General features: G+C 38.4%; 4 protein-coding genes and 2 long non-coding RNA genes across 6 annotated transcripts; 3 read left to right on the forward strand and 3 right to left on the reverse strand.

The window, feature by feature from the left end:
* Positions 1–1211: 1211 nt before the first annotated feature.
* On the reverse strand, positions 1212–2296 carry LOC6573897. Its single transcript, XM_001999920.2, has 2 exons — positions 2278–2296; positions 1212–1963 (listed from the first exon to the last, which is right to left on the reverse strand). The coding sequence occupies exons 1-2, from the start codon at positions 2294–2296 to the stop codon at positions 1212–1214; spliced, it is 771 nt and encodes a 256-aa protein (XP_001999956.2).
* A 673-nt stretch (positions 2297–2969) lies between these two features.
* Positions 2970–3749, forward strand: LOC6573898. The gene has a single exon (XM_001999921.2). It carries the CDS (start codon positions 2970–2972, stop codon positions 3747–3749), a length of 780 nt encoding a protein of 259 aa, XP_001999957.2.
* Positions 3750–10505: 6756 nt separating this feature from the next.
* Positions 10506–15143, reverse strand: LOC6573900 (beta-arrestin-1). The gene is made up of 2 exons (XM_001999923.4): positions 14185–15143; positions 10506–11860 (listed from the first exon to the last, which is right to left on the reverse strand). Exons 1-2 carry the CDS (start codon positions 14831–14833, stop codon positions 11013–11015), a joined length of 1497 nt encoding a protein of 498 aa, XP_001999959.2. The 5' UTR covers positions 14834–15143; the 3' UTR covers positions 10506–11012.
* LOC116803728 lies at positions 12946–13849 on the forward strand. Its single transcript, XR_004363794.2, has 2 exons — positions 12946–13485; positions 13770–13849. It is a non-coding gene; the product is annotated as an uncharacterized LOC116803728 (long non-coding RNA).
* Positions 15144–15252: 109 nt separating the features above from the next.
* LOC6573901 (DNA-binding protein modulo) lies at positions 15253–17311 on the forward strand. The gene is made up of 4 exons (XM_001999924.4): positions 15253–15521; positions 15592–15949; positions 16032–16769; positions 16831–17311. The coding sequence occupies exons 1-4, from the start codon at positions 15348–15350 to the stop codon at positions 17160–17162; spliced, it is 1602 nt and encodes a 533-aa protein (XP_001999960.3). The 5' UTR covers positions 15253–15347; the 3' UTR covers positions 17163–17311.
* Positions 17312–17402: 91 nt separating this feature from the next.
* Positions 17403–18930, reverse strand: LOC116803727. Its single transcript, XR_006356967.1, has 2 exons — positions 18561–18930; positions 17403–18056 (listed from the first exon to the last, which is right to left on the reverse strand). It is a non-coding gene; the product is annotated as an uncharacterized LOC116803727 (long non-coding RNA).
* Between the last annotated feature and the right edge of the window lie 2242 nt (positions 18931–21172).

Consider the following 21172-nt stretch of genomic DNA (forward strand, 5'->3'; position numbering starts at 1 on the left):
GACAATATCCCAGTCTTGGCTCCACTGACTCTCGATTTCTACGCCTTCAACTACGTCAACGGAGACACTAACCTGGTGGGCAATGTGAGCAACATCCGCATTTCTGGTCTCAACAACTTCCAGGTGCTCAGTGGCAGTTACGACGAGAACACGACACACGCCACCTTTGACGTTCTGTTCTCTGCTCTTCAAATTTTGGGTTCCTACGAAGTGGAGGGTGTTCTGAGCATTGGCGGTCTTCCACTGCCCATTCGCCAGAGTGTTTTGATTAACAAGAAAATCACTGACTGGCGCTTCGTGGGCGAATACACCTTTGGCCAGAGCTTGAGCAACTCCAATGGACTGCGCATCAAGGACTTCTACCTACAGACCTTTGTGGCTGGTGTGGAGGCCGATAACTGGGATCAGTACATGGATGTTGCGGCAAACAACTATTTAAACAATTTCATCAACTCATTCTCTCTGTTGTTCACCGAGGAGATTCAGCCTTATGTCAACCCCATGTTTGCAAAGTATGTGCTGCCCTCCATCAATAGCCTGCTCTCCAAACTAGATATGACCGAGCTGAGCAACTACTTTGTTATGCAAGCCGAGCTATGGAACAATGCCGCTTGCAATGTTTAAGCTTAAAACAATTTACTTTTAATTATTTGCATTTCACTGTAAATAAAAGTACATTATCTTGCAATTCAATACGACTTTATTATTTAATAAATCTTAAGGCACTTAATAGTATATAGTGAATATATCACATGACATATCATATGAAAATTAAAAATCCTTTAACAACGGAAAATAATGAATTTCGATTACTTAAATTTCAATATTCCCCTCATAAGTATACCTAACGTTGTCTTAAAAATTATTTTGAATGATTTGCCTGTAGAAAAAAATTCCATTGACACCAATATGAATATTATTGTTAAACATAATGTTCAATATTGCCAACGAAATAAATATATACTCAAATGACTTTATCAATATATTATGAATAGCTTAAAAGGGACATTATTATAAACAAAATGGAGAATGGAATGACCAATTTATAAAGTGAATTTATTGTTATCAACTGATAAGTAGCAGTTGAAGAGAATTGGGCAATATTATCAGTCAGTTTGGTTACAGGTAAATAGATAGGTAATAAATATTGTATACATAATTTTGAATATATTGCTTGTTTGATTTATTTGATTTTCGTTTAAGTAACAAATTTAAGCTTGAACATTGCAAGCAGCATTGTTCCAAATGCCGGCTTGCATAACGAAGTAGTTGCTCAACTCGGTCACATCTAGATTGGAGAGCAGATTATTAATGGAGGGCAGCACATACTTTGCAAACATGGGGTTGACATAGGGCTGAATCTCCTCGGTGAACAACAGAGAGAAGGAATTGACGAAGTCGTTGAAATAGTTGTTTGTGGCGATGTCCATGTACTGATCCCAGTTATCGGCCTCCACACCAGCCACAAAGTATTGTAGGTTGAAGTCCTTGATGCGCAGTCCATTGGAGTTGCTCAAGCTCTGGCCAAAGGTGTATTCGCCCACGAAGCGCCAGTCAGTGATTTTCTTGTTAATCAGAACACTCTGGCGAATGGGCAGTGGAAGACCGCCAATGCTCAGAACACCCTCCACTTCGTAGGAACCCAAAATTTGAAGAGCAGGGAACATAACGTCAAAAGTTGCGCTCAGAGTGCTCTGATTGTAGCTGCCACTGAGCACCTGGAAGTTGTTGAGGCCAGAAATGCGGATGTTGCTCACATTGCCCACCAGGTTAGTGTCTCCGTTGACGTAGCTGAAGTCGTAGAAATCGAGAGTCAGTGGAGCCAAGACTGGGATATTGTCGGCAGCAAAGCCACATGGCAACATCTTCTTCCAGGCGTCGAGGAACATGTCAAGGGCCTCACGATAGTTGACCAGGCCATTGTCCTGGAGTGGTGAGGCACTGGCGAAGGCAACCAGGAGCGCTAGAAGAACACACTTTGCAATCGTTTTGCTTGATTAGAGGTAGAAAGAACTCTGTGAGGAATGGGTCGCACGCGTTGTCTTTTATAGTCGAATTGTTATCTATGAATTTCTTTGTGACGCCTTTAATGGATTGCAGTAAATGCTAGTCAATTTAGCTACTGTGAATTTACTTTGACATTACAGTAAACGATTATGGATATATTATGAATCATCGATATGATTTATATATAGCATTTTTAGCATACAGATATGATCTTAAAATATTGCAATTATTAAAATAAATGTAAATTAATTAATTATGTAAATTATATACCTTCAAATGTAGGAAACATGGGCAGTGTTTTTATGCGAAGAAATGCTTTTCATTATGCTATATCAAATGTTTTAAGGAAAACCCGAGATGGGTTCGTATACCTGGTCTGTGTAAATACAATCTAGTCTCGGAGAATTAAATTTGAATTTCTGCTGAAATAAGGATTTTATGTAAGAGATTCTCTAGTAATACGGATCCAATCGATTAAAAATTAAGACGTTGTTCAAACATTCGCTGTTATAAAATGAAGTAAAATATTAATTCAATACTTGTAAGATTAACATTAATTAAAAAATTAAATTACTTAAAGCTGAGCTCAAAATATTTAGTAATCATCCTTATATACTACATATTAAACCAATACTTTCAACAATAAATAATTGTTTTGAGTTTCGCGTCGAAAGAATAGACTACGAACCACAGTAAATTGTTGAGTCATATGCACACCGTCCTTCTTTAAACTAAGTCCTATAAGTCCTCTAAGTCGAACGAGTTTATCGCGATGAGTCATACCATAAATTGGCTACTTTACATGATAAGGTATTATGCAACGTGGAACCTAATTGTTAAAACGGCCAATTTTAATGCGATCGATCAAAATACCGCAAAAGCAATGCAAAGATAACAAACTATAAAAGGCAGCGAACAGAGCCAATTCCTCACACTGTTCTTTCTACCTTTAACCAAGCAAAATGATTGCAAAGTGTGTTCTTCTAGCGCTCCTGGTAACCTTCGCCAGTGCTTCACCTGTTACCCAGGACAATGGTCTGGTCAACTATCGTGAGGCCCTTGACATGTTCCTCGACGCCTGGAAGAAGATGTTGCCATGTGGCTTTGCTGCCGACAATATCCCAGTCTTGGCTCCACTGACTCTCGATTTCTACGACTTCAGCTACGTCAACGGAGACACTAACCTGGTGGGCAATGTGAGCAACATCCGCATTTCTGGCCTCAACAACTTCCAGGTGCTCAGTGGCAGCTACAATCAGAGCACTCTGAGCGCAACTTTTGACGTTATGTTCCCTGCTCTTCAAATTTTGGGTTCCTACGAAGTGGAGGGTGTTCTGAGCATTGGCGGTCTTCCACTGCCCATTCGCCAGAGTGTTCTGATTAACAAGAAAATCACTGACTGGCGCTTCGTGGGCGAATACACCTTTGGCCAGAGCTTGACCAACTCAAATGGACTGCGCATCAAGGACTTCAACCTGCAATACTTTGTGGCTGGTGTGGAGGCCGATAACTGGGATCAGTACATGGATGTTGCGGCAAACAACTATTTAAACAGTTTCATCAACTCATTCTCTCTGTTGTTCACCGAGGAGATTCAGCCTTATGTTAACCCCATGTTTGCAAAGTATGTGCTGCCCTCCATCAATAGCCTGCTCTCTAATCTCGATATGACTGAGCTGAGCAACTACTTTGCTATGCAAGCGGAGCTGTGGAACAATGCCGCCTGCAATGTTAAGGCTTAATAATTTGTATAACGAATTATAATAAATCAATAAAGCACATAATATATTGGCATTTTTATTATCAGTATCTACGAACGATATCTTTTGAGTGATTATTTTTGTGAATTGTATAATGCGTATAATACGTGTATGTATATTATACTCATTATAATCCCGTCTTATTTAGATTTTGAGGAAAGCAAATCAAGATATGAAGAAATATTTCAGATGTTAATTTATTTTTATTAAAAAGATAGAGAAAAGATAGATGCGATTTAATGTGATTTATTAATAACTGACAGGTATAATGTGTATATTACATATCTTAAAGAACTCTGAATTGGAATTTAAATCAATTCTGAAATTGATTACCGACTGCGAAAGAATTATTCTATACCCGTAAACTGGCGGTATTTGATGCAATAAACCAACACTCGAGTCGGTACCATGGCAGATTGGAGCGACACAGAAACAGACCTAGGAGGCAACCAAGAGGCTCCATTCTTCGAGCTTCTGTGATGATGAACTGAAGCTGACAAAAAACAGCTGCCATTAATATTGATTTGTAAATTAATATTGATTTTTAAATATTGTATATAGCCAGCTAATTATTACTGATAACTAAGCTACGTTAGCCGGAGCGCCCAAGTGGGTAGAAATGTTGATACTAAGATCGCATAAGGGTTTTTGAAGTACCCCATATGTCTTATTTAATCATAATTTAATTGTACAGCATGCCTGAAAGTAGGCTATGAAATGTTTTATAATTCTTAAATAGTACGAGTGTGAAATAGTAGTAGATTAAAAATATAGTAGCTTAGGTCTAGCTAAAGACACCTATTATTTTCTATTGACTGTTGACGACCATTCGAGACTGATTGACCTAACACAAAGTCCTTATAGGTAATTCCTAGAAATGTACATTTAGAAATTCTCGAACGATTACAAATTTTAAATATTTAAGAAGTAGTTTTATGTAATGGCTGTCTTGCTGTCTATGTAAAAGCTAGGAAGTTGAAGTTTCGAATGTATGCTTATAGATATCCTAGTCTAGCCAACAGTTAACACAGTATATGTCAAAATTATCATGATTATATATTCTAGACCCGAAGTCTCTCGATTATACATCGAAAATATATTTCAAGTGTCAGCTCTCTAACTAGCATACAAACAGCTGACCAAGCCTGACAGACAGACAAATATTATATGAGTAACTGTTTTTTCCTTCTGTCAAGAATTATAACTAATTGACTGTCATATGAAAAACATATATACATATATAAGTATTTGGGTAATATTCACGTTGACTCTGTGAAGACAATGAGGAAGTAGTTCATTTCTTAAATTAATGAAAACAGTATTAACGATGGAGTGGATTCCGATGCATATCAATATCAAGACTATGACTCATTTATTCCTGTGCAAATTGGCAGCAATAAGTGTTTTTTTTTTTTGTAAACCTTTCCAAAAAAAAAAAGCCCATATCAAACTAAGCGACATGTAATCAATCAAATCCCAAATGGTGCGATGCATAGATAAAGATACAACTATAAAAGGGTAGCGGAACCAATCTATTGTCACAGAGTTACCGAAACAACCGAACATAATGATAGCAAAGGTATTCTTGTTGGGTCTGCTAGTGGCCTCCAGCTGTGCCTCACCCTTGAAGAGCACAATCAACTTCGGTGATGCCGTTGAAATGATGATTGCGGCCTTCAAGAAGATGGCACCCAACGGGTGTGCCTCCGCAGGAATTCCCGTGCTGGACCCGTTCACCAACGAGTTCTCCACTTTCAACTACACCAAAGGAGAGACTAGCATTGTGGGCAACGCGAGCAACATCCGCATCAGTGGCCTTAGCAATTTCATTGTCCTGAATGCCGAATACGATCCAAGCACGTACCATATCAACTTCGATATCCTGTTCCCGGAGATTCAAATTTTGGGATCCACTATAATGGAAGGAGTTTTCAATGTGCTTGGTTTCTCTTTACCCACGAAACAAAACAACCTGATCAACGACCGACTGGAGCAATTACGTATTGTTCTGGAATGCACATTTGCCCAGAGCCTAACCAACTCCACTGGACTGCGCATTGACAATCTCAAGCCGCACTTTTACATTGGTGAAGTGAGGATCGACAACTGGGACTCATTGTGGAATATTTCGGGCAACAACTTCTACGATCGTATATCCGGCGATATGATTGCATTCCTGGCAAAGCAGATTCAGCCCAGCTTGGATAAACTTTCGGCCAAGTATATAGTTGCTCCAATCAACGATATGCTCTCCGCCGTTGACATGACTCAGCTGACCACGTTCTTGGTGAACACCGCCAAGTCATGGAGCAGCGAAAACTGCAACGCTTCGGCCTGAAAACATGAAATTGTTTTGTAATATATATGTATATGTATTGAGAAAACCCAAATCACGTGTTTTGATTAATTATAGTATAATTAGGGGTCCATGGAAATCACCTGGAATTATTTATCGCAGCTGTTGGACAATCTAAATGGAACAGGCGTCCTTGTCCTCAAAAGCTACTTAAATAGAGGAACTGGACCTCGTTCCTTTTTAGTCACGCTCTTTGCTGTTGCCGATGCGGCTCCTGCTGCTCCTACTGCTGCTGCTGCTGATGCTGTAATCCGCTTAAGTAACTCAGCAACAACGGAAACCGGAAATGAAAACCATACAGTGTGTAAAGCACATGGTGTGCAGTGGGAAGGGGACATAGAAGGCTTCGGTTCGTTCGGCTGGGCTGGCGGACAACTTCCGCTCAGTGAAGCTGGCAGTGAACTGGTCGACTTTTTGCTTGAACCTAGCGATTGCAGCCATATGCTCGTCGTCCTTGTAGATTGTCGACGCGTCCTCGTGCAGAGGTACATGGATATGCGAGGGACGGGCGGCAATGGGAAGGAAGCACGGCTCTTAAGCCTCACCGGAAATGAAGAATTGTTCGAGTTGCTCGAGTCCCTGTGACAGTTTCAGTGGTCGCCACCTGACATAGCCCCCAAGACAAAGACGCCATGAATCAACCGAAATGCTACGTGCCCAACCAGAGCCCCTTATTGTTATTGCAGCAGGCAGTTTTAAGTGCTCATAATACCGCGGACTAAGCAAACAGCAAACAGTAAATGGCTTTTTCGAATTGCGGTTTTCCGTTCTTTGGTTTATACGGCCCACACGCCCACGGGAGCACAGGGAGTGACGGGTTCATCATCAGTCACCCAGTTCTGTCTCCGTCTGTCTGCTTCCGGTGCACAGTCTAAGCCACAAGGCCGCTTTTCAGGTCCATTGTGCATTAATAAATTATTATTTAATGTGAAGTGCATAAATTATAACTCCTTACCTCTGCCCAAATATGTATACTCACAACTTTTGGTTCTGAGGCTACACATATTTTTGGTAAAATTCACTTTGGATATTAATGGGTCAATTTGAATGCCAGATGAATGCTCAAAGGCCTCTATTAAAGCATTTCAATTAATTTGCTTCTTAATAATTTTATCCGTTTTAATTACTAGTGCATTTAGATTATCGACTGTCCACTTACCCGATGAGTATAATGAGCTGGGCTCTCGAAAAACGGCAATTTTTTATGTATTTTATTTAATCAGCTTGCATTTCGTTCGTTTTGTTCACAATTAGCAATATTTTGTTTATATGCTGTAGTATTTATTTATAATTTCATTCAATTCATTTGCTTCCATGACCCACATTTAATCGCGCAATATTTTTGCTGCACTTTTTTTTGCATTTTGTGTATGTGTGTGTGTGTGTGTGTGTGTGTGTGTGTGTGTAAGTGTTTTTTTCTACTTCCACATATGGCTACTTATTAAGCAAAAACAAATTGCAAATGATTATTATTATTCAATTTGCAAATCGTAGCCGAAGTACATCATAAATATTTCATAATTCATTACATATTCTAAAAGGTGCAACAACGATGACAGTTTAAATATATAAAACTATATAGATGTAATGTAATTTATAGATTAGTGCTGGCCGAGCCGAGCGAAGTGATTATAAATACATATGTTGGATGTGTTTATAAATTTCCCATTTTAAAAATGTTTTTTGTGGAAATTACATAAATGTATTAATTAGTCGGACCAGTTAAGCTTGCGTTGCCAACAGATACAGAAAATTGATAACAATTTTTACATATGTGTATTATAAAATGCGGATGACATTAAAATGTGTTTTCACACTTGCACACTTTTGCATAATCTATTCAGTTATTCTCATTACTCTTAACATTTACGTACACAACATTTAATATCCCTTTGTCATAAGAGTATTCATTCACATCGACAGCATCATATATAAATATACATATGTATATGATATTTTACATATTGAGTATATAAACTGTGTGCTTCGTGACACGCGTGGGTTAGCTTAGCGATACATGCAACCAATTTTCGATTTGTTCATTTATGATATTGTACATAGAGAGTGTGTATTTATGTAAATAGATACGTATATATATGAATGTATGCAAATAGTTATAGTTTCTGGTTAGTTATAGTTCACATGTACATATATATGTATAAACGTGGGGGCTTCTGTGTGGGCTAGGTAACAGCTCATAATACTCTTCACTTCACATATCTAATAGCTAATATTTATATGCACATTGATGCACAGTATGTACTTATACATTAAACATTAACAATTATCAAATTGAATGCATTTTGGTACCAGACAAAAACGTACTTAAAAAATACAATTAATTTCCTTATTTTGTGCAGCTACAAACAGGTTTTGCATCTCTTTTTGTTGTTGCTTTTTTTTTTGTCAATTATTTTGATCATTTTGTATAAATATAAAATGTATTATAAAAAGGTTTAAAAATAATTATGAAAAATTCTTGATAAGCTGATTTAGTGGGACATTCATTTAAATATATATTATCTCATAATATTTTAGACATACATACATAAATGCTTTATATTTGCGCTAAATATGTTGGGACATACGTATTTAAAACATATTCATATACATTTACTAAAGCTATGTGTGTGTATATATATATATATTTATTTATTTATTTATTTATGTATAATTTATTTTTGTTGTTCACATTTATAGACTTATCTAATTAAATTTTGTTGAATTGTTCTATATTGTATCCATTTTACCAGTTTGTAATGCACATTTATGTTAATATATTTTAAGTTTGTATTTGTCGTATAATTTTGTTTGTTTTTGTTTCTTTTATTTGAATTTTTGCAGCTGCTTTTGCTTTGTGATAAAAAACGTTCTAACAAACTTATGCTATGTATGTGTATGTATGTATATATCTAAATATACGCGTTATAAAAATGCAATTTAAAATATATTATCAATTGGTTTTTCACTATTACCGTTACAGCACTTCTGCTGCTGCTTTTGGGGCACTGAAAACAAATTCGAGCTAATTTCACAATCGCGAATGTTATTTAAAAGCCTTTAGCGAACTCATGTCTGGGAAAATCAGATACTATGTTAATCAATCTTACAAATACAATAATAGTATTTAGAGCTAGGGCAATACACTAATTCCCTCATTGCTAAGCGCCAAACAATACAAAAGGAACTAAATTGTACACTGCCTTGTATTAATATTCACATGATATACGAAATAATGTCAAAAATATACATATATATATATATGTTCTGTTTTGTTGCTTTTTATGTTTCTTGTTTTTTTTTTTTTTTTTTTTTTTTTTACAATTATGTTATTTAAATTAGATGTTAGTGCGCCTCTGATAGATAGATAGCTAAATATTTAATATAGTATATGTATGTATATATATAAATTTTCTAGTTAAAAATTGCTTTTCGTATTCGAGTTCAATTTCGTTTCCTCAATTTCGATTCACTAAGCCATTCTGTTGCACATTGACATATATTCGAGTACACAATCATACGTGATATCATATAGGGTTCTGATCCCTCCTCAACTCTCCGACCTCTCCACCTCAACCCACCATCCAACATTCTAGATACAATAAAAATCGCGTGCTGGAATGTTAAATAATTAATAAAAATAATCGGCTTGCCGAGCAATACACACACTTTTCACATAACTAACTGGCAAACACAGACATTCTGTGTATGTTTACCGTTATCGGTATACCACTTATCTAATAATACGATTTGCCTGATAACCCTAATTCTCTTATCTATGGCTGCTCGCAAATAATGTAAATGCGAAACTGATACAATATGGAATCAAACCGAAACATAATCAATTTATGGCCAGACATTAATAGATGATCAAAAACCACAAACAGATGGTCTACAGTATATATGTTCTTGAAGAGCACTGTCCTCCCATGTTTCAGTGAGGTTCAGTCTCAGTTAAACGAAATTATTAATTAAATAAACTTAATGCATTTAACTAGCCGGCATTAGATACAGCATTCAGAATTCAGCAGTCAGAGTCAATTTACATATTCCTATTTCTTTTTGGATTTAAGTCAATTATTTGGAAAACCTTGAACACTTAACGTCATTTCCAATTGGATTCATTGGTGTTTCGGTTGATTGCAATAAAAATTGTAATTATTTTATTATTAAATTACATAAACGTATTTAGATTATCATTTTATGTATATCTGTAAGCATATATATTTTGGCATATAGTTAAACTGTTCTCTTTCTCTGCATAACTAAATACAAAATGACTTAATTTCAATTTATCAAAGTTTCGGAGACAAAAATAACCGAAATAATCAAACTAAATACATTTCTGCTTACTCTCATGGCTTTTAACAAAGATTTGCGCGCATTTTCTCATTTTCTAATTTTAATAAACATTTGCGTAAACAATTACAATAAGATTTAAAATTGTTGTGCATAATTCGCCATTTCTAGAGGCGTTTTTAGTTGGTCGGTGTATTTGAGGGCTTTGCATGCGTGTGTGTGTGTGTGTGTGTATGAGTGTGTGTATGAGTGTGTTTATATGTGTATTTGTTAAACAATTTCACATTTTCAAAAAATTCGTACACTTTCAGCTTAAATACTATAGATACTAGAACGTATGGCCTACACATACCAATAGCAATATAAAACTATGTACCGTGGCTATGTATTCAAAGTTTACAATCAGAGGCTGCGCATACACATCGTATGATACAAATGCCCTATTTTTGGGATATATATCTATATATGTACAGATACAACACATACATATAGTTGGACAATAAATATTGCGCTTACGCATGTCTACGGGTCTAAAACTGTAGCTGCTCGAAGCCACAATCAACTGTTGGGCCGACATTGGCTGGCAATGCCTAGGCCTCTGTTTCGGCACCCTTTAGGCGCAGGCGCGCAAAATCCTCAAAGATAATATCATCATCTTGGGCCTCATCGTCGTCCAGCTGTATGAGGTTTGTGGTGGTGGGCACATCCTTTGCCGATTGGCCGGAGGATGCTCCGGCGCCGGCATCAACTGAATCGCCCAGGCTAAGCAGCGGCGCTGCTAGACTGGCGCGCGGTGACCGATCCCCCAGCACCGGGTGTTCCTCCTCCTCGGGCTTGGGGTGCATCAGCGTGAACGGTAGCTCGGCAACCAAATCTCCGCCCAACAGTGGCGAGCCAATCAGTAGCTTCACCTTCACCTTATAATGCACCAAAATGCCCAAGCTTTCGCGCTGTGCGGGATTGGTGATTAGCGTACTTGAGGCCAGATTTGTATCCTCGTGCTTCAGCTGCCCATCCAGCGCCAGTCCCCATTTATCCTTGTTATTCGCGAGCAGGGGACACAATTCAAACACCTTGGAGAGCGTAAAGCCCGGCGCCACCGTGCAGCCATCCTCTGACTCCGTTTCGGCCACCACAGACTTGTACTGGGCCGTCGAAAAGAGGCATATGTCGGCAAACTGGCGTACGCACACCTTGATTTTTTTGACTGTGCGATTGGAATTGTTCGCCACGTGAACATTGACTGATATCTTCTCGCCATGATGGTACAGCTCCTTATCCAAGCTCGCTTCCAGATGGATTTTATTCGGCTTCATCATGAACTCCTTGCTCACCTCAATCGAGGGCTGCTCTCCGGCCTTGGACGGTGCATACATCACCTTCCGAATCGTCAAGCGTACCGAATTCCGTTTGTGTGGCTTATCCTCAATGTGCTCGCCTATCGTTAGATAAATATACAAACAGCATTAGCTTTGGACTTCAACTTGTTTTCATGACGTATTTACATATGATATTCATCACCCAGACACACTCGCACACATTCTCGCAGAATAGCTCAAATATTTATGCATCATTTTTGTTCGGGGGTGTGTCAAACTCTATTTTGTGTGCGTCACAGTTTGAGCACAGCTTAGCAACCAGATGATTCACGGACGAAACTATCAGCATATGGGTATTATACCAGAGAATGTGTGTAAAGAGAAATGACGCACCATTATATCGGTACTGGGATGGTGCTTTAAGATGCTCATTGCGTTGCCTCAATTTTAAATGAAATGAAAATAATTTTAAATACTTTCAATTTTGAGATCATAAATATTAGCGGCGCTTGTTGGCCTCTGTCGGGGAGCCAGAGGCAGAGGCATGGACTACTGGTGCTGGGTTTATTGTTTATACGAAAAACATGGCAGCTTCAACCCAGAGCAGAGCACATTAAATAAACAAATCAACAGATGCCAAGTAAATAAAAACATCTAGTACTCATGCCAGCATCATAGATGCCCTTACAAGCGATCGAGCGAGAAATTGAATCCAACTGTTATAAGACAACTCAATACATTTGACTCGAATAAATTGACAACGATCGCAATTATTCAAATATTGTTGCAATTGTCACATATCAAATGTAAATAATAACATTGTCTATTTTAATTTATGTTTTTATTAAAATGAAAGAAATTTGATCCGTGATGTTTCTGATTAGCATACATAAAAATAATAAAATAAATTCCGTTGAAAACTGTTTCTACTGATCAAATATCTGTTTTGGATTCAATGAACTTCTTGGTTTTTGCATAAGTCAGCTAATTATTTAAACTCGATCCTAAAATTGGCAACATTTATAAATAAAGAAATCATGGATATTGCTTAGTTCCAGATCAAATAGTTTGAAACATTGATTGACAACTGTTTTCATTGGGCTTTGTATAAACAGCTGGATCGGTTTAACGGCCGGTTAAAAGACTGTCAGCACAATTCTCATACAAAAGTTTCGAAACGATCGTGAAAGTCATTCTGCTGATGTTCTGGAAATCTTTAGAGCGAATTCGAAAACGGTTTATTTATAATTTTAATTAGTCGATTCTTATGGAAATATCAATGTATGTACATGGCATATGCATATGTATGTGTATGCATGTGTGTGTATATATTCTAGTCAGAAATCGTTAATGTCTGGGGCGTGCTACAAATTCGGATACATTGTGCGCCAGAGGGTGGCCCATTCAAGCCCACCCAATTGGCTTTTGTCTCAAGTTTGCTTTCGATAATCTTTTTATGGTTACACACCAATTGGCAATGGCCGTGGCAGTGGCAGCCGCGGGGGCAGAGGCGCCGCCAGAGACAGATAAGAGTGTTGACGCCGGGCAATAAAACCACCAAAAATTAACGGACAAAGCAAAGTGGCTACAGTACTAAATACAAACATACGCACACACAAACACACACATACATCTGTTCATAGATAGCAATTCGTGCGCAATAAAAACAACAAAAATGCAAAGGCAAGAGGCGCTAGAGGGAGACAGCTTGCATTTGAAACAGAGCGCACAGAGGAGATCCCAAGTAAGAAATGCGAATGCGCGTGCGAAACGCAAACATGCGCGCGTAACTCCCAATAAATCGCTGCTAAGTACGCTGTATACGCTCTTTCTGCTTCTTGCTGTTTTCGTTGTTGTCAATTTCATTATTGTTGCAAAATGAGAATGTGAGAGGCGCAAGAAGCAAGATGAGCGCGAAGCAGGAGAGCGTATGCGCGGTAGAGCGGGATCGGCAATTACGCTTTTGGGTCATTGCTGCTGTAGTTTTTTATTTTACTTTATTTTGTTTTTTTTTTTTTTTTTTTTCAGCTTACTTAAGCATTAAAAAAACAAAGATACCCAGCTGCGTCGAGTTTCCAAGAAGCATTTATGTAAGTGCTGAATGTAGGCAAAATCGCCGAACGTCAGCAGAAAGACGCCTAATTAAAGCAACCGCGACTGCGAATGCGCTGCGACTGCGACTGCGAGAGCAATAGAGTCGAATTCCAATTAGAAGCGTCGAATTCCAATTAGGTGCCTTGTGCTGCGTCATCAACGTACGGCATACACAATGACATTTTGCGCAGTCGACGCAGTTGGATTAATTAACCCCGCGCGTGACACATGCGCCAACTAACAAAGCCTTTTTTATAATAAAAATATTTACTATGTACATACATATGTACTAGACATAAATACACACTAACACTCACGCCCAAGCACATAAATTCCATGAAAAACTTACCAACAAACGCCTTTAGTTCGTAGTCGACGCCACAGGATTTTCCCACATCGCCAGGGGCTGGCTGCAGGGATACCGAGGCCGGACAATAGGGCGGCACTTCAAAGTAAAATGGATGTGCATTGGGTCCCAGCTTTTTGATGAGCCGCTCCTGCAATCTAGTCATGGGCCGCTCCATTTGCATGGGCGGGTAGATTTGTTCGTGGGCTAAATACAAATCCTTGCGAAACGTTAGCCCCAATACGTCTAGATCCTCACGACCATATCTAAAGGCGGCCAGCACCTGGCCAAACACTTTGCGATCCTTCACATACTCCGGGTCAATAAAAACCACACCGTCAATAGGATCCACATGCGTGACATGATCCACAAAGTCGCGCTTGCCCAAATAGACTGTGATTTTGCCATTCGATGAGCTCTTCTTAAACACTCGCGTCGCCTGCCTGCGCGAACTGGCATCGCCACCAAGCTCATCAAGGTTACCTACTCCGCCGCCACCGCCACCACCGCTACCGGCTGTTGGGGCATTGGCAGTGGTGGAGCTACCACCGTTGCCGTTGCCACTGCCGTTGCCGTTGCCATTGCCATTTCCGTTGTTATTCCCCGTTGAGCCAGCTCCGCTTCCGTTCGTGTTAGCGCTCAGTGTGTTCATTGTCGTCGTCGCCGTCACCGTCAACGTCGTTCTGGACGTTGTGTTACTGCTGCTCTGCTGCTGCTGTTACTGCTGCCTCTGTCTCTGCTGCGTTGTTGGTGTTCGTAAACGCTGCTGCTCACTGTGTGCCGCCACTGCTGCGATTGTTGGTTCTACTGCTGTTGCTGTTAGCGTGTGCTTACGCGCTCTCTTTGTTTTCAAGCACTTTCAATAATAAATATGTGTGTAATTTAATTTTTTTTATGTATACTTAATGAGCAACAGCGCCACACAACTTCTTCTATCGCCATCTAGTGTTTACAGTGCTGCATAATGCGTGAATGAACTAGTTCACATTGACACTCACCAACACTGACGCAGTGCTACCACTTGTGGATAAATACACGTTTTTTCCCTTAATCGCGACGGTCACACTTTTTTTCCATTCTTTTCCACGTGGCACGTGCATTTGAGCATACCGAAGCACGCGTTTTTCAGAGTTTCCCGGTTATACTAGTGAAATAATTCACAAAAAATGGCACAAAAGAAAGTGAGTATCAAGAAGGCTGCTGGCAATAACAAGCGCGGCCCAAAATCAAAGAAGGTTGAAGAGGAGAAGCCCGAAGTGAAAGTAGAGGCCAACGAAGAAGACTCCGATGCCGAAGAGGAGCAGAATGGTGTAAACTCTGACGATAACAGCGATGCTGAGGTGTGTATTAAGCTGAAAATATAATTCGAGCAATCCAATGACAACACCATGTGTTCGTAACTTTTCCTAGGCAAATGATGCAGCAGATTTGGTAGACTCTGAGGCTGAGGAAGTCGAAGATGATGATGATGAAGATGAGGATGATGAGGATGAGGATGACGACCAGGATCAGGAAGATGAGGATGAAGACGAGAATGAAACTGAACCTGGCGAGATATCAAAGGTCTCGAAATCAGCCGCCGAATCTGATGATGATGACAACGTTCAGGAAGCCGATTCTGACGAAGAGCCCGATGAAGAGCCAATTGACAGCGAGAAGAATAAAGCATATGGAGCCAAGAAAACTGGAATTCCGAAAATAACTATCGGTCGCATTCCACCCGGAACACCCAGCGAACAAATTCTCTTCGTTCGCGGACTTCCAACTGGTAGGTGAAAAATATGCAAGCGCTTATTAAACAACATCAAATTGTATACATCTTTGGATTATAATATGCTTTACTTTTTCAGAATACAAGCACATAGACTTGGTTGAATTGTTTGCGAAATTCGGTCCGATTGCCGTTATAAATAGGATCAAGTCAAAAGCTGGCGGCAACAACGTAGCCATTGCTTTTGAGTCTGCCGAATCTGTTCAGGCCGCTCTTGCTGCCAAGGAGAAGGCTTTGACGCTCAATGGACAAGTCCTGACTGTGTCTCAAGCGTATAATAAGAACGAGCTCAATGAGCGCACGGTTGTCGTGGGATTGATTGGAGCGACTGTTACTAGGGAACAAATTATTGCACATTTCCAGGGCTGCGGTGAAATTGAAACTGTTAACTTCTCCCATAATCGTGCATTGCCTAGCGCATATGTGCGTTTCGCATCGGTCAGCTCTGTGCCTAAAGCCTTGAAATTGCAGGACAGCAAATTGAACAATCGTTTCATAACAGTTCGTCAGGAGGCACAGAAAAACAAATCTATAAAAAGTCCAGCATGCACATTGACCCTTATGAATACTGGCAATCATGAATCCTACAAAACCGAATCCATCGAGAAGATCTTCAAGAAGCATGGCGAGGTTGTCGACATTGATACGGTATGCACACGTACGATTCTGGCCTTTGTTACATACAAGACAGCCGAACAGGCTGAAAAGGCGCAAAAGAATCTAAACGGCAAAAAAGTGAACGATCTGGATATTAAATTGGAGTCCTTCCAATACAGCTCCTCGCCCCGCTCAATTGTTGTGACAAATGTGGCTCCAGGTACGTGCGAGCACCTTTTTGCTTATCACTTACCAATTCTAAATTAATTTATTGTCTTTAGGTGTCGAAGAGCAGCACCTAAATGAAATCTTTTCAGAAGCTGGAGAAATCGAGAGCATCAAAATGCTGCCCTACAGGGCAGTTATTAAATTCAGCAGTGAGGATGGCTTCTGCAAATCCTTCCTGTTTAATGAGCGTCTAGTGCAGGGCCAACCAATTTTCTTGGAGCCTAATTCAATTCTAAAGATGAAACTGCTCAAGAAGAAGAACCATGGAAAGCCTGGCTATAACAGCAACAATAACATTACAAACCAGAGGAAGCCTTTCAACAAGCGCCCAGCACAGGAGAATGGTGCCCAGCCAAAACATTTCAAGAAGGCCAGGAATTTCTAATTTGTGTTTAGCCGTCTAGCATCCCTAGTCTTAAGTTTGATTGATTTTAGTTTTATAAGCTGGCAATAATAGTAGGTGTCTGCGCCGCCTATTCAAGATTTGTGTTTTTGAATGCTTTATGGCATACTAATAAAGTCGAGTATAGCTAATTCGTAATATTTGCCGGCAAACGCGCCTTTGCCCAACAATTTGTGCGCCGCCTTAACGGGCGGCGACTCGGCCCAAAAATACAAAAGCCTGTAAGACCCAACGAGAAATAAATTGCAAATTTCCAACACGTACAACAAAACAAAAACCTGAATGTCAATGTGTTCGCTTATGTGTTTCGAGTGTTTGTGCTTAACCACTTTGAGTGCCTACCTCCTGCTGCCTGATGCCGGCTCCCATTGGCACATGATTCATTACACTTTGCGCACGCTGTCGTCGCTCGAGACGCGGGTGATTCATGCTAGCCCAACTCGGCCAATTTCACACGCAACCACACTTCATTTCTCCCTTTCTCCAAATGGCTTGGCGGCGCTCCCATTGCACCGCAGTCGTTGTCCCCGTTCTCGCCATCGTCATCGTCCTCGCATCTTGGCTCATTGCGAACCCATCCTCCACTTGCCTCAATGCAAATTAACACAAGGGGTCAGCAATGGGGCGCGGCTGAGTCACATAGAGAGACCGAGCGCAGTTCAGGGTGCCGCTCCTTGCAGCCAGCTGTGGCGGTGATAACAAAAATGCGCCACCAGCCTCATGAACTAATTGCACAAACTTACTTAGTTAATTATTTAAAATACTTACGTGTGCAGCCCGCTGGGAATGGGCAACAATTTGTCATTTCATTATCATTTGTTACTTTTGACCAGGCTCTAAGTGTGATGGCTTTATGGAGACAGCTCACATGTGTAGCTATAAAATACAATATTATGATTAAAGCCTTATAGATGCTATAGATCTATGTGCATATCTTATATATATAATTTTTTATTTTCCCAATCGAAATTTTTTTATGTACTTTAGACAACTTCATCAAAGTGTTGTCCAATTAAACATCACTATTGAATAATTAATAATATTTTATTAATCTAAATCGGTCGACAATATTATGTGGCTTCACATAGTTTCATTCTTGCTTATAATCCAGCAAATATAAATTTGAGAAAAATATGAATTGCTTTTAATTAACCACATCCTAATCAAGGCGTACTCTATAGTAGCACGCAAATTATGATTCACGAAATGAATGTTATACTAACTGGCTATTCATTTTATACATATTTATTAATATTGGTTTAAATTGTGTTAATAAATATGGACACCTTCTCATTTTTAATGTGTTCAGGGTATAAATCTCGGTAGTATGTAACTAAAACAGCCATTCATTTCACAGAGTATGAAAGCGGTATTACTTACATTGCAGCCGGGTGGTACCAATGGCAGAATACTCATTCAACACTCTATAAATAAGCAGCGAGATACAGCAAATACAATCGGGGAATTCTTAAAACCATGTCATGAAAACTATTTATAGTAAACAATCTTTTTTGTATATATTAATGTGTATACTCCTTTATAATATTACTCCTGAAAGTCCAACATTTGTAACTTCATATAAAACCCGAAGTGCTGACTGTTAAATTAGTTATCCTCATGGAAAAGCTATTCAGGTCAGTAAAATAATTAATTTAAGTATTTAATCAGGCATGCAATTAAGACAAATTAGTAAGATAAAGTAGATTTAATAGCCAGCAACTAAACAAAATTTGCATAGGGCCCTTAAGCATGCTTACCCAAAATTGAATTCCCAAACGCCGTGTCAAAGCTGCATAATATTATGAAGTATATTTAATGTTCTGTAAAATGAGGAATTTATTTCAACTAAGAACTTAGAACTTGAAATTTGACACATATCGAAATGCTGTTTGGATATGTTTAACTATTATATCGTCTTGCAAAATCTAGATATGGATGGTAAAACTAACCCTGTGTATAATGTGGTAATGGATTTTCCATGGGTTCATGTTAATAAAATAGGATTTTATTTTAATATCTAGAGGGCAATATCGTTATTATTTCACTTCAAATTTACACGAATCTTTTTATTTATATGATTTGAGGAAATTCTTGTTCATTGTTAAGACTTTTTTTGTTATCCGTTTTGAATGAAGCAGGTTAAAATGCTTTATAAACGTCTGTGCAATAGCATTCTGGATTCAGCTTCAAAGACAGCATATCCTTAGTGCAGTCCAACTTCTATTTAGTAGCACTCATTAAATATAATTTATCATTAATATGTATATTTAATATAATGCTATAGTTAAACTCTACCCAAATCCCGCAAGAAAATATCAGTTTTGAACTTTAGTTGATTTTGTATATTTAACATTTATTAGTAATAAATTGTTGTTTTGCAATATCGGTTCGATTCCAAATTGGTTTATCCATTTGCTGCTACACGTTCACAATATGTACTTGTTGACTTGATATTTGATGTACGAGTATGTATGTATGTATGTAATGCAATGTGCCATAGTTATAGGCATACGATCAGTATCAGTTAATGCGTTTCTCTTGTATATTTTGATAATATGTTTTAATGTATATTGATAATAATAGTATTTCTGTTGTTATCAACTTGTTAATAGTACATTTAAATATATATTTATTTTTAATGGATAATATTTAGAGCTACGTATATAAGTCGTTCTTTTTTGTTTTTCTTTTTGGATATACCATATGCCATATAGTACTTTCTTTCAGTTTGTCTGCAACCCAGTTAGTATAAATGCTTCAAAAATGCTGATTCGATTTGATATCGTCTGGCAAACAATCAGACAGCTAACGGTAAACGGGCCCAGACACAGCGACCCTGCCCCAAAGCCCGATGCAAAACGGCAACTATTGGCCCAGTGAATGAATCACTTGGATCAGTCTCTCTCTCTGAACTTGACGGGACTTGAGTCAGTGCCAAGTCAAGCTTAACAAATTACGGCCGTGAATGTTGGTAGTGTTTTTTGTTGTTGTTGTCTTGTTTTGTCGGGGGGGTTGTCAATGGAGAGTGGGCGGGGCGGGGCAGGGCGTTTGGTCTACAACTCTATAACTCATTTAATTTTTTCTTAAGTTTTTTTTTTTTGTTTTCAATTTTCCTTTCAACTTATTTGTTGTCCATATTTGTATTTAGCAATAAATGTAATTATAATTTAGCTTACGCTTTAGACTTAGCAATTTAGTTATAATAAGGCAAACGAAAGTGAAGGGCACTGGGGCGGGACCTATGCAAACCATAACGCAAATTGAATAAATACGATTATTAACTATTTAAGTAGATGTATGTTTGTATATATAGCAATCGGAGCGCGTCAGGCATGCGTACGTAAATGTAAATGTAAATTTCATTTATATATATCTATATAAAGTATATATAGACCAACTTTCAAATCTAGCAACTTAATAATCTAATAATCTTTTCAAACTTGTACAAAAAAGCAGGCAAAATTGGTATCTCAATGCATATTATAAGTACGTACAATAAATTCGAATCGTTGACGCTTTTTTGGTAACTCTCTCTCCTCTCTATCTCTATCAACTCTATAAGGGATTTAAAGCACTTTCTTTGCAAATAAAAATAAATAATAGAAAACAAAATAAATGTAAATAAAACAAAATAAAAAGAATTGTATAATGTTTTTGTTTGAGATTTTTTTGTTGGTTTTCTTTTTTTTTTGTAATTTTTAATTGGTAATATCGTTTTAAACATAAAGTATAGAGTGTGCAAAAGTTACATTAAATGTTCAGCTTGTGCTTTTCGCTGCATAATTAACAAATTAAAAATTAATAATACAATACAAATCAAATGTGTGTGTGTGTTTGTGTGTTTGAATAGTCTAAAAAACAAATCAAATTTCGGGTAACTCTTCGCTCTCTCTCCGGGCTCTCCGTTCAGATTTCGTCTTGTCCTAACACTGGGGGATAAGAGCTGCAAACACTACACTACAAACTTTTTGTTTTAAGTAAATTGGAGGAAC

Source organism: Drosophila mojavensis, unplaced genomic scaffold, assembly GCF_018153725.1.
Source record: "Drosophila mojavensis isolate 15081-1352.22 unplaced genomic scaffold, ASM1815372v1 contig_277, whole genome shotgun sequence".
NCBI classification, from domain to species: Eukaryota; Metazoa; Arthropoda; class Insecta; order Diptera; family Drosophilidae; genus Drosophila; species Drosophila mojavensis.